Here is a 13834-nt window from a genome sequence, read left to right as displayed (position 1 = left end):
GAGAGTGGCCTTTCATATTTCTGAGACATATATATATATGTATATATATTTAGCGTTTTTCATTCTACCACACAATGTTGGCTATTTCCCTGCACCTTCCAGTATCAACCACAGGATGGCAATGTAAGCTGCGATGAAAACCCTTTAGCGTATGTCCACAGACAAGCGCAGCATGATCGAGCCTGGAGAGCCTATTCGAATAGGAAAATGCAATAGACGGGTGGATAGGTGATGGTTACATTGAGTAATCTGGCCTAATTGTAAGAGAGCAATGGGTGAGGTTACCCATATGCTACTTTGACATTTGTAGCAATGATCTATAGCCTATCCTAATAAATAGCCTAGGCCTAGGCTACTTGTTTCAAATTTTAAAGAAAATGTAGCCTACTATTTCATTCATTCCCTCACTTCAGACTAAATCAATCAGCCTGAGCCATCGCTAAGTAGCCAACTATGCACTTGCAGAGTTACAGCGATTGTTCAAGTTTTTTTTTTTTTTAAAGAAGATTTACAGTCGTTCTCTATATGCACTAGGCAACCTCTCTCCCTCCCTCCCTCCCTCTCGTCGCCTCTCTAAAAAGACGGCTCCAGCAGCATCAAACTTCTTCACGCCTGTTGCGTCTGGTCTACAGGATGGCACCATCACTGAAAGTCCTTTGGAATGTGAAGAATGGAATGATTCTCTGCTTAACACCGTGTCTTCTTCTCCCCCTTCCACTTGTCATAGGAACGTCGGTATGTTTAGATTATCCTTATATAAATTGCAATGTTTAAAAGACATTTAGATATTTTAGCTAGTCTCTAAACCTGTGAAAACATATCCTTATGAGAAAGTTGCCTGTGATAACAATTATTGTCTTTATTATTTTCATTTTAATGTTTAGTAGGCTAAGTCTAAAACATAAATCATCAGACACGTGGGAACTATGTTGTCTTGAGGCTGGCAAATGCATAACGCATGTTAACATTTGTTGTTTTAACCCTTTGTTGGTGTATAGCCTACTACAGGTTTTATGTAGCGTGGGAACTTATCGTCACTATTGTGCTTTCTGTGAATGATGGGAATTGTAGGCTCCTAACTGTTCGCTACACACTGTTATTTGAGGTCTATGTGTTTATTGCTATAGGCCGGCAGGTAATATCTTGGATTTGTGGTGATAACTGACCATGTATTAAAAAAAAAAATTAAGTCATAGGTTTATTTATTTACTTATATATAGCCTAGTGAAACGGCAGCACATGCACTGTTGTTTAATCAAACATTTACCCTGAATCATTTAGGCCTACCACTTATAAGTTTAGCACTTATTACATTTGTTATTATGGGGTCTTCATTACATTTTAATCCAGCCCTTTATAGACAACATGTCTAAACTAGAACACCTGCAAAAGATCATGGTCAAATCCTGGTTTACTCCTCTGCATAACTTTCATCCCTCTAACTTTACTTGGTCTTGAATGGCCCCAGACATTTGTAACCATATACAGTTTATTACTTAAGGGGAAATTATGTTAATATTATGTACTCTGACAAATCATGTAAGTTTTGGTCCACCATAGGCCCAGGACCTGCTCTGGCAACATATCTGCCTTAATAATTTAAACTAGCATGAGGGTAATGAGGGTATTAATAATCAGTGTTATAAATTATACAATAGTACAAACAGTATTTGGGCGCTTTATCTTGTTAGGCACTGGTTATAATAACCTAATATGAGGAATTGCAGTACTGCATGGGAAACTGGAAATGTGGGTATTATTTCAAAGAGACTGAAACCACCATTATTGTGATGAGAATACACATTCTAATTGTGGCCTTAAAATAACACTTGAAGTACAGTAAATACATCTAGGTGAAGAGGAGACAGGATGAATGCAGGTGATTTTCCTACAAACTGAAGAGGGCAATGAGGGGGATTAATAATTGGACATATTTGTTATGATGAAATGCTTTAAAACATGGATGATTATATAGGAATAGGAATATTTATAGGAATTTAAATCACTAGAGAAAAGACAGTAACATATTTAACTCCATAGGTTTCTTTCTCTTGTATCAAGATACCCGTATATCAGTTGTAAAATTACATATCAGTTGTACTTTTATGGTCTATGTCTTCATTGAGTAATCATAACAAACATGCTTAGGCAGAGCGCCAAGTGTGTTTTCTGCGGGAAGTAAATGTCAAGCCTGGGACCAATGTGGTTATCCCTTGCTTGGCCGACAACACGTTTTCTACTTGGTTGGTCAGTGAAGATTGTACGTGGGCCGTGAGAACTTTCTACACAGGCTCACTATGGTTAAGAATATGAGGGGTCTGCTGAACTTTTGGCCTCTGTGGGTCTCTGAGGTCCAGTCTGTGGAAGTCCTGGATTGACCTACAAGGCCATTGTGGGTTATCTGTTGGTACTCTTTTCTGAGTAAGGCCACAGAAAACCCATGACTGTATCGAAGCACCATATTGAAAGATCCCTTAGGGCTTGGGAGTGTTCTTGGTCATGTGATGTAACAATTGCTGAATTATATAATAGCAAAGACGATAAAGGTGAAACACAAGTCTTCAAATATGGCAATGCAATATGCTGTTTATGTCAAATAAAATACTACATTGCAGTTTACTGACAACAAACCTTTCATTCATCATTGGGACAAAATCTTCTCATCTGTTAAAACGTGAACATTTTCTGTGTGGTTTTGATTATGTGTTCTGTTCTGTGTTTTCGCTCTGGTTTACAGGAGGCATGCTGTGCTTACGTGATTGTGCTGATGGCAGTATACTGGTGCAGCGAGGCTCTGCCTCTGGCCGTCACTGCCCTCCTGCCTGCTGTCCTTTTCCCCATGTTTGGCATCATGACCTCCAAAGAGGTACATCATCAGTCAACAAGACCTTTGATTCCTTATACTTATTCATTTGGCTGTCGCTTCTATCCCAAGCGACTTACATAGGCCTATGTCAATCATTACAAGGGCTAGTCTCCTCAGAGCTTGGGGTTAAGTCCCTTGCTCAAGGGCACAGCGGTGGCAGCCGGGAATTCAACCCACAACTTTTCTGGCTATGAAGTGCAGGCTTCCCATATACGGATGAAGGCTAGCCCTGGAATATAACAGAGCTTCAATGGAGAGTTCCATTGGTTTAATCAATAAAGGCCTGAAGTGTAAGCTTCATTCTGCAAATGTTCCTTGGACTTGTTTAACTTGTGAATGCTATTCCTAGGTGTGTATGCAGTACCTGAAAGACACCAACATGTTGTTTGTGGGTGGACTGTTGGTCGCCGTAGCAGTGGAACACTGGAACCTGCACAAGCGAATCGCTCTGAGAGTTCTACTTATTGTCGGAGTCCGGCCTGCACTGTGAGTGAAATGAATATCCAACGGCTAGAAAAAGAGGAATGACCTTGTCTACATTTCATAAATTAGATATCTTACTTTAGAGTTCATATAACTCATAAGTAAGCCTGAACATGTGGTTCAGACTGCGGTCCTGTGCCTACATGACTACAGCCACTGTCCATTCAGGCTCCTGTCTTGGTGTTCCTCTGACCTAGCCTGTGTCCCTGGTTTCACCGTAGCTTGATGCTTGGTTTCATGGGAGTGACGGCCTTCCTGTCCATGTGGATCAGTAACACGGCCACAACGGCCATGATGGTGCCCATCGTGCAGGCCGTGCTTGAGCAACTCAACACCCATGAAATGGAGATGCCAGAGATCCTCTCCGCTGAGGAGCCCAACCACCCAGCTGAGGCCGAGTACAAACAGTCTGGGAAGCAGAGGGATGGGCAAGGTGAGCAGCAGCAACATAGAATAACGTATAATGCCCAGACTTTGAAACAGACATGTTCAGATCTAGATTTATATGGAGTGTGTCACACCAGTACTTTACAGACACAAACCATAACATAACACATTTTGTATTAAAAGTAAGTGCCTTTGTACTGCAGTGGTAGTGAATGGGCTAGATGCATCAGTGGAGGCCACCAGGCGGATGGAGGCCCAGGAGAGAAGGTGGATGTGTAAAGGCATGACCCTGTGTGTTTGCTACGCCGCCAGCATTGGAGGAACAGCCACCCTCACCGGCACTGGGCCAAACCTAGTACTCAAGGGCCAGATGAACCAGTGAGTAACAGTGGACACCTACCCCCTGCCTCATACACACGCACACACACACGCACACACACACGCACACACACATGCACACTGACTTAGTCTGCACACACTTAAGTGTAGGTCATCAAGCATTGCATAGAGTTGCGTGGGAGATGTTGCGTCAGTACTTGTTGGGATTATAGTATTTCTCTGTTGGTCAGTATTTGTTGAGATTATGGTATTTCTCTGTTGTCTTGCCTTCATAATTCTTGTGGTTTGAACCGCTCCTCCAGGCTCTTTCCTCAGAATGGCGATGTCATCAATTTTGCCTCCTGGTTTGGCTTTGCTTTTCCAAACATGATCCTCATGTTGACCATGGCCTGGCTCTGGCTCCAGTTTGTCTTCATGGGATTTAAGTGAGTGCACCCAACATCCTATGGGACCAAACTACCTCCGGAACATAAAACCACACTCCAACAGGCCTATCATCTAACTGTGATATCTCTTCTCCTCATATCTTTCTCCGATGTTCCTTTCTCACGCTTTCTCCACCACAGTCCAGCATCAAGACCACATCACAAAAGTATTCTCTTCTAACTCTGATATATATTTTTTTCTGTCTCTCTCTGTCTCTCTCTCTCTCTCTCTCCACTGTCATGTAGCATCAAGAAGACATGGGGCTGTGGTGCTGAGAAATCTGAGAAGGAGATTGCTGCCTACAACGTCATCCGCGAGGAGCATCGGCAACTGGGGCCCATGTCCTTTGGCGAGTTGAGCGTGCTGGGTCTCTTCACCCTGCTGGTGGTGTTGTGGTTTACCCGCGACCCTGGCTTTGTGGCAGGATGGGCCACCCACATGTTCAACTCAGAGGCAGAGTATGTGCCTCAGTGATCTGACCTATTGTACCTAGCCTAGACAGGTTGGCAGAGGTCAGCTCTAGACATAATATCAATAAACTACCTGACTATTTTAGTTTCTGTTGAATGAGGTATTCTGAAGATATTGTTTGTTTTGGGTTGACGTTTAAACTTTCAGATACGTGACAGATGCAACTGTGGCAGTCTTCATTGCTGTATTGCTCTTCGTCCTCCCCTCAAAACCACCTCAGCTAATGCAGTGGTTGTCATGTTTTAACGCAGGTGATTTTACAATCTCGCTCTGGACTCACACTAAAAATACACAAGTAACTAACAGAAAAAAAAACAGACATATATAAAGCATCATTATATATTCCATCTCATTTCATCATTGAACTTCTCAGGTTGGCTTGATACAGTTTGAGAGGTTAATTTTCCTTTGAGAGGTTTGCTGGCTGTCTCACAGACTGATTTGCTTATGTCTCTCCACAGACTCGCAGGCCACACCTGCTCCTGTCCCAGCCCTGCTCAGCTGGAAGGTGGCCCAGAAGAAGCTGCCCTGGAACATTGTGCTCCTCTTAGGAGGAGGGTTCGCCCTAGCCAAGGGTAGCGAGGTAAGCGTTGACAAACTATTCAAAGATCTTTTGTGTTTTTAACAACATGCTTTTGCACGTTGCATGCTGTTCAGTACACACAGGTAGCATATTTCTATTTCCTGCTACATGATTATAACTCTCATCATTTTACAACTATCATCAATTGTGAGTCACGTCAGAAAATAAAGAAACCGAAAGATCCAACCCAGTCTTTTCTTGGCTCTTTCCAGCTATCGGGCTTGTCGAAGTTGATGGGAAATCACTTGACCCCCCTACATAGTATTCCTCCCTGGGCTATAGTCATCATCCTCTGCCTCCTGATCGCTTCGTTCACCGAGTGCACCAGCAATGTGGCCACTGCCACGCTTTTCCTGCCCATCCTGGCCTCCATGGTAAGGGCTTCTGATGTTGTCTTCCTAAATGGAACTGCAAGATTGACCTATGACCTTTTTACTATAAATAAAGAAAAAAGTTGCATCATAGTTAGAGTGTGTGACAAGACGTTTTTCTTTGTTTTGTGAGTCTTCACTTAGTCTGTCAGCACCTAAGTAATCTAGATGTGTGTTTTTATGCATTGTCTTAGTGGCTTCTAAAAAAATACAATGCACAATATCACACAACCAATCATCCAATCAGCAAAAAAATCCTTTTTAAGTAAACCAACTGAAACTTGCTACTGATGAAGCTGGGGTAGTAAAATCATTAATTTCACACCATTGATGTATAATAGCGCCACATTGGTGCGGTAGCCAGCCCAGTGCGTGCCCCAAGGAAGCGCTTGCCAATGGGAAAGGAGCGTTGAAATGCCGCCCAGCAGACAACTGGCCTGGATTTACATGCTTGAATGCCCATTCCTGTCAGCTGAATTACTTAGGGGCCCCTTCATCTGGGCCTCTTCAACCTGTGTCACAGTGTGTGAGTAAGGGGGTGCGTGCATGTGTGTGTGAATTTGTCTATGTGTGTGTGTGTGTGTGTGTGTGTGTGTGTGTGTGTGTGTGTGTGTGCACGCGTGTGTGTGTTTGTGTATGTGTGTGTGAAAGTGTGTGTCTCCATCTCTGTGTCCAAGTCACCCCATTCCATTCTGACTGATTGCATCACTGATCACCATTTGTGTATTCAGTGAGCAGCTCTGAGTGTGGAATGTGTCAAGTGAGGGTATTGAGAATGAGATTTATTCAGAGCCAAAGCCAGTTGGGGGTGTATGAAGTCTCATAGACACCCTCACAATAGAGAGAAAGAGCTGGGAATGTATAGTAGTAGTGTGCCAACAACCACTGATTGCTCTTGTAGTGTAGTGTGTGTGATTTGGTGTCTGTGAGAGTCTCTTTGAAAGAGCGTGTCAACCAACAATTTTCTAGCGCCCATAATTACTTCAGATCTGAACAAATGTATTGTGTGTGGTGGTTTTGAGAGCACTCATTATGAAGTGCCACCACCAAATCAAAAGTTCCTCATAATGGGGAGAGGTTAGAAATCTTTGTTACAAGAATTTCAAGACCTGTAAAATCCACATTAGAAAAATGATTACTTAGAATGGTTATGAATGTGTATACATGTGTTTTGAATGTTTATTTGAAGAAGGTCTGTTTTAGATGGTTTTCAGCACATAACTGACACACCGTATTTGGAAACCAATGGTGCTCCCTGTTGCTGTTGCTGGTAAACCCAAACAATTGAGCATTGTCTTTATCCTTCAGATTAAGCTAAAAGCAGGTGGTGTCTATTGTTCATGACCCCCCCCCCATGCCCAATAAATTGACGTAGAATGTGTCAGCTCTTACTGTCTGGCTTTACACCACATGAGCGTGGATCATGTCTGCCATTTTTGCAGACATGAGTCAGTTTTGGTCACATCGTCCGGCCACGTTGCTGCTTAATTACACCCACTTAATGAAAGTCTTGAGAACTGCAAGCAAGTACTTTTAATGAAAGTCCTCGGCACAGAAAGCCAGCACTTGGATCTGAGTTATGAGCCGGTGATTATGGCCTGGGAAAAGCAGAAAAAAGCATAGCACCCAAAAAAGAAGAAGCCATAGTAAGAAGTTCTTTTGAGAAAGCTCAGCTGGATTTCTGTGTGTCGTGCTAACAGATGTTCCTTTTGATTTCAGTCCCAGTCCATTGGAATGAACCCTCTGTATGTCATGGTGCCCTGTACTCTCAGTGCCTCATTCGCCTTCATGCTTCCAGTGGCCACCCCTCCCAACGCCATTGTGTTTTCCCATGGCTACCTCAAGGTCTCCGACATGGTGAGTTATTTCTCTGTATGTGCACCAAAGCCATATAGTGGAAAACGGATAAGTGGTCCTGTAGAGGCCATATAGTTAAGGCGGAAGCCATCCAGCCAAGTTGCGCCGTGCCACGAAACCACTATTCATTCTGAAGTGGCCGCAAGGCTTTAATTTATTGTAAGATCATTGTGTAATTTAAATGGAGTGTTCCTTGTTTTTTTCCCCCACACAACTTTATAAGCTCCCGTTTTGTTCCTGTGGCCTATATGACAGTTCACAATCCTGCCCCTCAGCCCACAGAGCCATTGTGACATTTCATTATAGTGTAATTGCTTTTTTCAAAAACTTGGCAAGTCATATTTTGTTGCCTCATCTCCTGCAGGCCAAGACTGGCGTAGTGATGAACATCATCGGAATAATCTGCATCACGCTGTCCATCAACTGCTGGGGGCGGGCCATGTTTCACCTTGACTCCTTCCCTGCCTGGGCCAACATGACTGCCGTGTAAGAGGCAGCGATGGCAAAGACTCATGGGAAAGTGCTCAGGGGTGCTGCTCTTGTCCTCTTTATCACCGGGGACCTGAGAGGAGCGAGGCGGCACTGAGAGACTCTCAGGCTGACTGGGAGAGGAGGATGCTCCAGAGTCTGTTTGGTCTGCTGTAGTGTCACTCAGTCAAGCTTGTGTAGTCAGTCCTGTAGGATAATGTTTAATTGAGCTATTCCAGATATGCTGTATTTTTTAGCATCTTAAAAATATCTGGACGTGCCTATGAAACTATTGCAAAAAGGTGAAATGTTTTTAACTGGGTTTTAACCAGGTGCTTTGTTTTATTCAGTGACATACAATTGGACGTGATGTATTTGAAGTGTGAACTGTGTGTACACATTCATTCTTACCTAATATTCAGCTTTTTACTTAAAGATAAAAAAGAATGAACTATGTAATGGCTTTGCTTCTAGGTTGCAATGCATGGGGAATCTCAATCCTGCATTACTTTGTCTTGAGTCAGTCATATACTATGCATCAAGTAATATCTGTATTTTTCAACTTTTTACATTTGGACTATTTTGACTTGGTGCTAAACGGTTCCTAAATTCTGTACATGCATTACAGACTATGTGCCTTCAAGACTTGGTGCTTATCATGGCACTTAAGAACCAGCCCCTGCAACCTACTCGCTATTTTATAATCTATGCTTCTGCCATTTGCAATGTTTGAGTTTTCTTTGTCTTAAATGATGGATTCTTTGGCATTTCAATGTACTTTCCTACTTTCCTACAATGTACTTACTTGGATAATTTCCAAGTTCCAATGCACTTCAAATCCCCCATAAGATACTGTATGAAGAATGTGTATGCCATTGATATGATCATCCAATTTTAAGTCAATGCAATGAAAACTGCACAAAGGTCATGCTGTGAATATGTTGTGTTGTGGATATTTATTATACACAATGTATAAAATATATTGACACTTTATGAGATGTTGCCATTTTGAACCACAGCTATCAAACATGTTATGAAAAAATGCTCTCTACAATTGTCATGTTTGACCAATACAGTATGTCATGATTCAATGTCTTCACTTTAACATTTATATTGAATGGTTCTCCATAGCATTTCATGGGTTTTAACAGTATAAAATTACATATGCAATGTACACATCTGTGATTAACTTTTTATTAAAAGTCTGCTCTGAAAAGACAAACAAAGGTGTGTACTGTATATGTGTGTGAAATTTAAGTCACAGGCAAAAGGATTTCAGTTTCAACTGAGTCACCTAAAGGTCACTTCTAATAAATCATTCAACCACTGACTCCCATGCATTATGTTTGCCTTATTTTAAAAGATAATTACATTCGAGAAACAGCTTAATTACCACTGTCCTGTCATGTAAAATTATAACTCGAATGCTTGGCACAGGGTTCCCTAGAGTCACCAGAAACAATGGTTTGTATGGTTTTGTGCACGGGTAATTCTGGTAGTGGTAGGTAGACAGTGACATGTGTGACCAGGGCCAGGGTTGGTTCTAGACTGTGTGTCAGCCAAAGGAATTTTCCATTTAAAAAAATATGTCAGCTGGTTATAGAGATGTTCCTCTGGTAGACTTTGTCCTTAACCCCTACGTCCTCCAACCCCACCCCCACCCCCTAGTGGCTCTATGGATGACTACATCACAATTATACCTTTTCCTGGGGTTGCATAAAAATGTGTCTGTTTCAATTTCAGGCCTTTTGATTAACACAACAATCTGAGCCCTGTGCATGCTGTCACATACATGTACACTACTGCTGGACATTCATTTTGTCCCATATACACTCATGTCCCACAAATGTTTAAGCCATGCCAATATCCAGCTGGTCACTCACACAACCTGACACAATGTCCACTTTAATCAGCATAACACATACATGCCTGTTACTACAGTAAATCTTCTAATTAATATTTTGAGCATTGAGTGTATATGTAAGATTAGAGTGCTGTATTAACCAAATTAACTTCTGTTTTTTTACCACTCTTCAACACACTGCCCCTTAAAACAAACCATATTACACTGAGAGAGGGGCATTTGGATATGTTCAGTCATATTACCAAGACAAGGCATTTCTGCATAACTTTGTCCATATACTACTTTTAATACAACGTTCATGTTGTTAACCCCAGTTGCTACTTGACATAGTGTGCAAATGTAATAATCTATGTAAATTTGCCTACTTTTGGACACACAACAAAAGGCAAAGTACATTCCAAGGGAGAGACTCTTCGGTCAAGTAAAAAATGCATGGCCCCAGCTGTGGCGCAACTGGCTGGGGCACCTGCACCTTACGCCGGCAGCCCGGGTTCGATTTCCGCCCCGTGGTCCTTTCCTGATCCCACCCCTGCTCTCTCTCCCATTCGCTTCCTGTCACTCTCCACTGTCCTATCATTAAAGGCATAAAAAGCCCCAAAAGCATGCTGAAGAAAAGACTTAGTAAAGACTGAGTAATTGTAGCTTCACAGAGATCCTGGTGTAACTATATAACTGCCAGGATTGTATAATATACCATTGCCCTTGAAACTTTTTGGCATGGTCAAGTAATTCCAAAAAAAATCTGTGATTTAGACAGCAGTTTATGTTCCGTAAATACAGGCAAAAAAAACTATTCTTACCAGGCACAGAAATGTGGTCTTGCCCAAAATAACTTAAGGTCTTTCATATGAAGACAAAGAATATCACGTTGTGCCAGCATGCATGTCTGGATTCTCTTCCAGGAACCATGGCCAACGAGGCCACAGCACCTCTATAGTTGGCCTCTCTATTCTTTACCCCAGCACAGAACACAGAATGAATGGGCAGCAGTCCTTGGCACGAATCAGAAACATGCCTTGTGTTAGGTTCTATCCCTAAGGTAACAGTAAAAGGATAATTTGTCTGGTGTGGCAGTCCAAGACGTGCAGGAATTCTCTGTGTGGTTTTTGGTTAATGCCAGCACCTGTTGTGTTTTGTATGTGTGTGTGTGTGTGTGTGTGTGTGTGTGTGTGTGTGTGTGTGTGTGTGTGTGTGAGTATGTGTGTGTGTGTGTGTGTGTTTGTGTGTGTTGTGGGGTAAGGGTAAAATCCTAAATCATGAAGCCTACTCAATCTCAGTTTGACAACTGTACAATCTACATCACACAATTCCAGTACAACACAATACTAGGCATTACATATCGTTGTCCTGTTCTTCTTTTGACGTTTCCTTTGGTTTTCCTCAACTAGTAAAACGCAGAGTGGCCGGCGTGGGCACTGGGCAGTGCAGAGTGTGCTCCACAGCTGTAATCCCACACGGGGATGACTTCACACAGCTCCTGTGGTCACTGGAGCTCCAGGATTAATGAAACCCCTACGTTGCGACACAGACAAGAGACCAGACTTCACAACTACACATTTACGGACTCCAGCTGTGGGCTTGCACTGCCCACCCCGGCGCCACAACAACACAGCTTGCCTTCTGCTAAGACAGGTAGAGTTGAGGTGAGAATTTCTCGCCCTGCTGGAATATGCTTAAAAAGCTGGCATGTTTCATATGCTTCTATAAACATGCATACGGTAGGCCAAAGGGCAGGTGGCAGATTTAGAGCCACTACGCTATACAGTATGTATACTACGCAACTAAGTCAGAAAAGAAAATGCATATACAATTGCCTGACACCCAACCACAAAGTCTCCTTTTTGTATTGGGACAATTAAAAAGTTATGCACATAAAGAGTGTGCATTTAACAAGCGGTTGGACATGCACTGCTGCCGTGATCACTATGATCTTGGGTCTTAGGGGGGAAAACAGATATAATTACAGTGCCTTTCTCTCTCTTTGCTGCTCTTCAAACACCCACTCATTATCCAATTGAAACAAGCGTGTGTATATCACAGCCTCCATTATTGGTGGCTATATATACATTTAAGTGTTCGAAGAGAAGAGTAATCATGGAATTCTCTTTGCTGGGGTTGCATAAAAATGTGACTCCAGTTCCAGGTCTTTTGATGAACTCACGACAAAGTGCTTAACCCTATGTCTACCACATACAACCCTGCTATTAGACATACAGTCAGTCACATATAGACTTGCATTTTGCAAATGGCCAGTTTTGGAAGAGAAAATGTAAGCGCTTTGAAGAAAGACATGACATAGTTAAATACATAACTCAAAATGTATACACTTATGGCAAATACAATAAGTGTGTGCTGCATCTGCATTCCACAATGAAAAAACTGTAGAATGAAATGGGACAATTACAAGAACTAGAACAGATACAGTAATCCTCTTCATAGTGACACATACCATATGTTCTACATGAAAAACTAAAAGCAATAAAATATAATGGATAACATATAACTCTTTCAGATTCACATGTTCAGTACATCCTGTGAACTACCCAACCCAAACCGTTGCTGTTCCAAGGACTTTGTTTCTTTCATGAGAGGCTTATAAGGTACAAAAAAAACCCATAAATACATATTTCTAGACGAACCTGGAAAATGTAGTTCAAAACGTGACCATAACAACTGCTTCTGCATGGGAGGTCAGGCACTGTCTGTAAAAGCCATAAACACAGAGACGAGTGATTCACACCATGCAATCCCTATCCCTACTTTGAGCACACCTCAGCCAGAGTGGGAGCTCTCCAACCCCACATGGAGACCCACCCACATGGATAATGTGATAGCACGACAGAAGTGATGAGCCCTAATGACAGCCACGCACTATCTATTCCAATGGCGTGCATGGCGGGGAGGTTATGCTGCCAGTTCAAAGTAGTGGGGGAAGATGACATGGGTTAGGAGAGTCAATTTTTGCCATCCCTGTTCCTTCAGGGAAAGAACATGAGATCTTTAATTACCAGGCCTACAGCGTGTCTGGGCATTCGTCTGTAGCACAGAGGCTTTGTCACCACTCCCAAATGCTGTTCCCTCAACCAATGATAAGAGTGCCCCCTACAGGCCAAACTTTGGATACAATACTTACTTCCAGTCAGATGACAAGATACAATCAGCCTTATACTCTTGAAAGCTCTGCAGTTTAACCACTATTTACTTCAGAGCACTTGTCATTACATGAATATGCACCATGCTTGTTACACAATTATTTAACCCCATTAAACTGTTTTTCTCTGTGAAATCATTAACATTAAGTCCAAAGCTCCATCTATTAATATATATATATATTATATTATTATTATTATTATATATTATAGCCTCTACTATAAAAATTAGAAAATGCTTTCTTAGTTTACTATTGCTAACTAAAACAAAGCCAACACTGGACAGAGGCATACAAATATTGTTTACAAAGGCTTAGTTTTCACGTAGAAGGTCTAGACTTTGCCTCTCAAATCATGAGTACCTATAACCCCAAAACTGCTCAAGGCAGTTTTTGAAGGGCAGGGACATAACTGGAAAATAGGCCTATGGTTAGTGGGGTTAAGTCATACACAGTAGACTCCCTTATAGCTCATTACATACCATAAGCATAAGCTCACATAGGTCTGTAGAATATATATGAATTAAGACATTAAGATAACAGAAAAAGCGGTTTTGACTAGTTTGTATCA

The 13834-nt window shown here is 42.0% G+C and overlaps 1 protein-coding gene across 1 annotated transcript; it reads left to right on the top strand.

Annotated features, from left to right (window-relative positions):
- Positions 1–633: 633 nt before the first annotated feature.
- slc13a5b (solute carrier family 13 member 5b) lies at positions 634–8393 on the top strand. The gene is made up of 12 exons (XM_076281510.1): positions 634–735; positions 2738–2866; positions 3216–3352; positions 3571–3782; positions 3940–4114; positions 4378–4500; positions 4747–4959; positions 5120–5223; positions 5434–5555; positions 5768–5929; positions 7646–7783; positions 8148–8393. Exons 1-12 carry the CDS (start codon positions 634–636, stop codon positions 8271–8273), a joined length of 1743 nt encoding a protein of 580 aa, XP_076137625.1. The 3' UTR covers positions 8274–8393.
- The last annotated feature ends 5441 nt before the right edge of the window (positions 8394–13834 follow it).

This window comes from Alosa pseudoharengus, unplaced genomic scaffold (genome assembly GCF_046254945.1).
Source record: "Alosa pseudoharengus isolate Yale_2024_CS ecotype anadromous, Long Island Sound unplaced genomic scaffold, YU_APseudo_1.1 YU_APseudo_1.1_scf_13, whole genome shotgun sequence".
Taxonomy (NCBI): domain Eukaryota; kingdom Metazoa; phylum Chordata; class Actinopteri; order Clupeiformes; family Clupeidae; genus Alosa; species Alosa pseudoharengus.
Note: the sequence above shows the minus strand (reverse complement) of the source record. Positions and strands in the feature narration are given on the sequence as shown.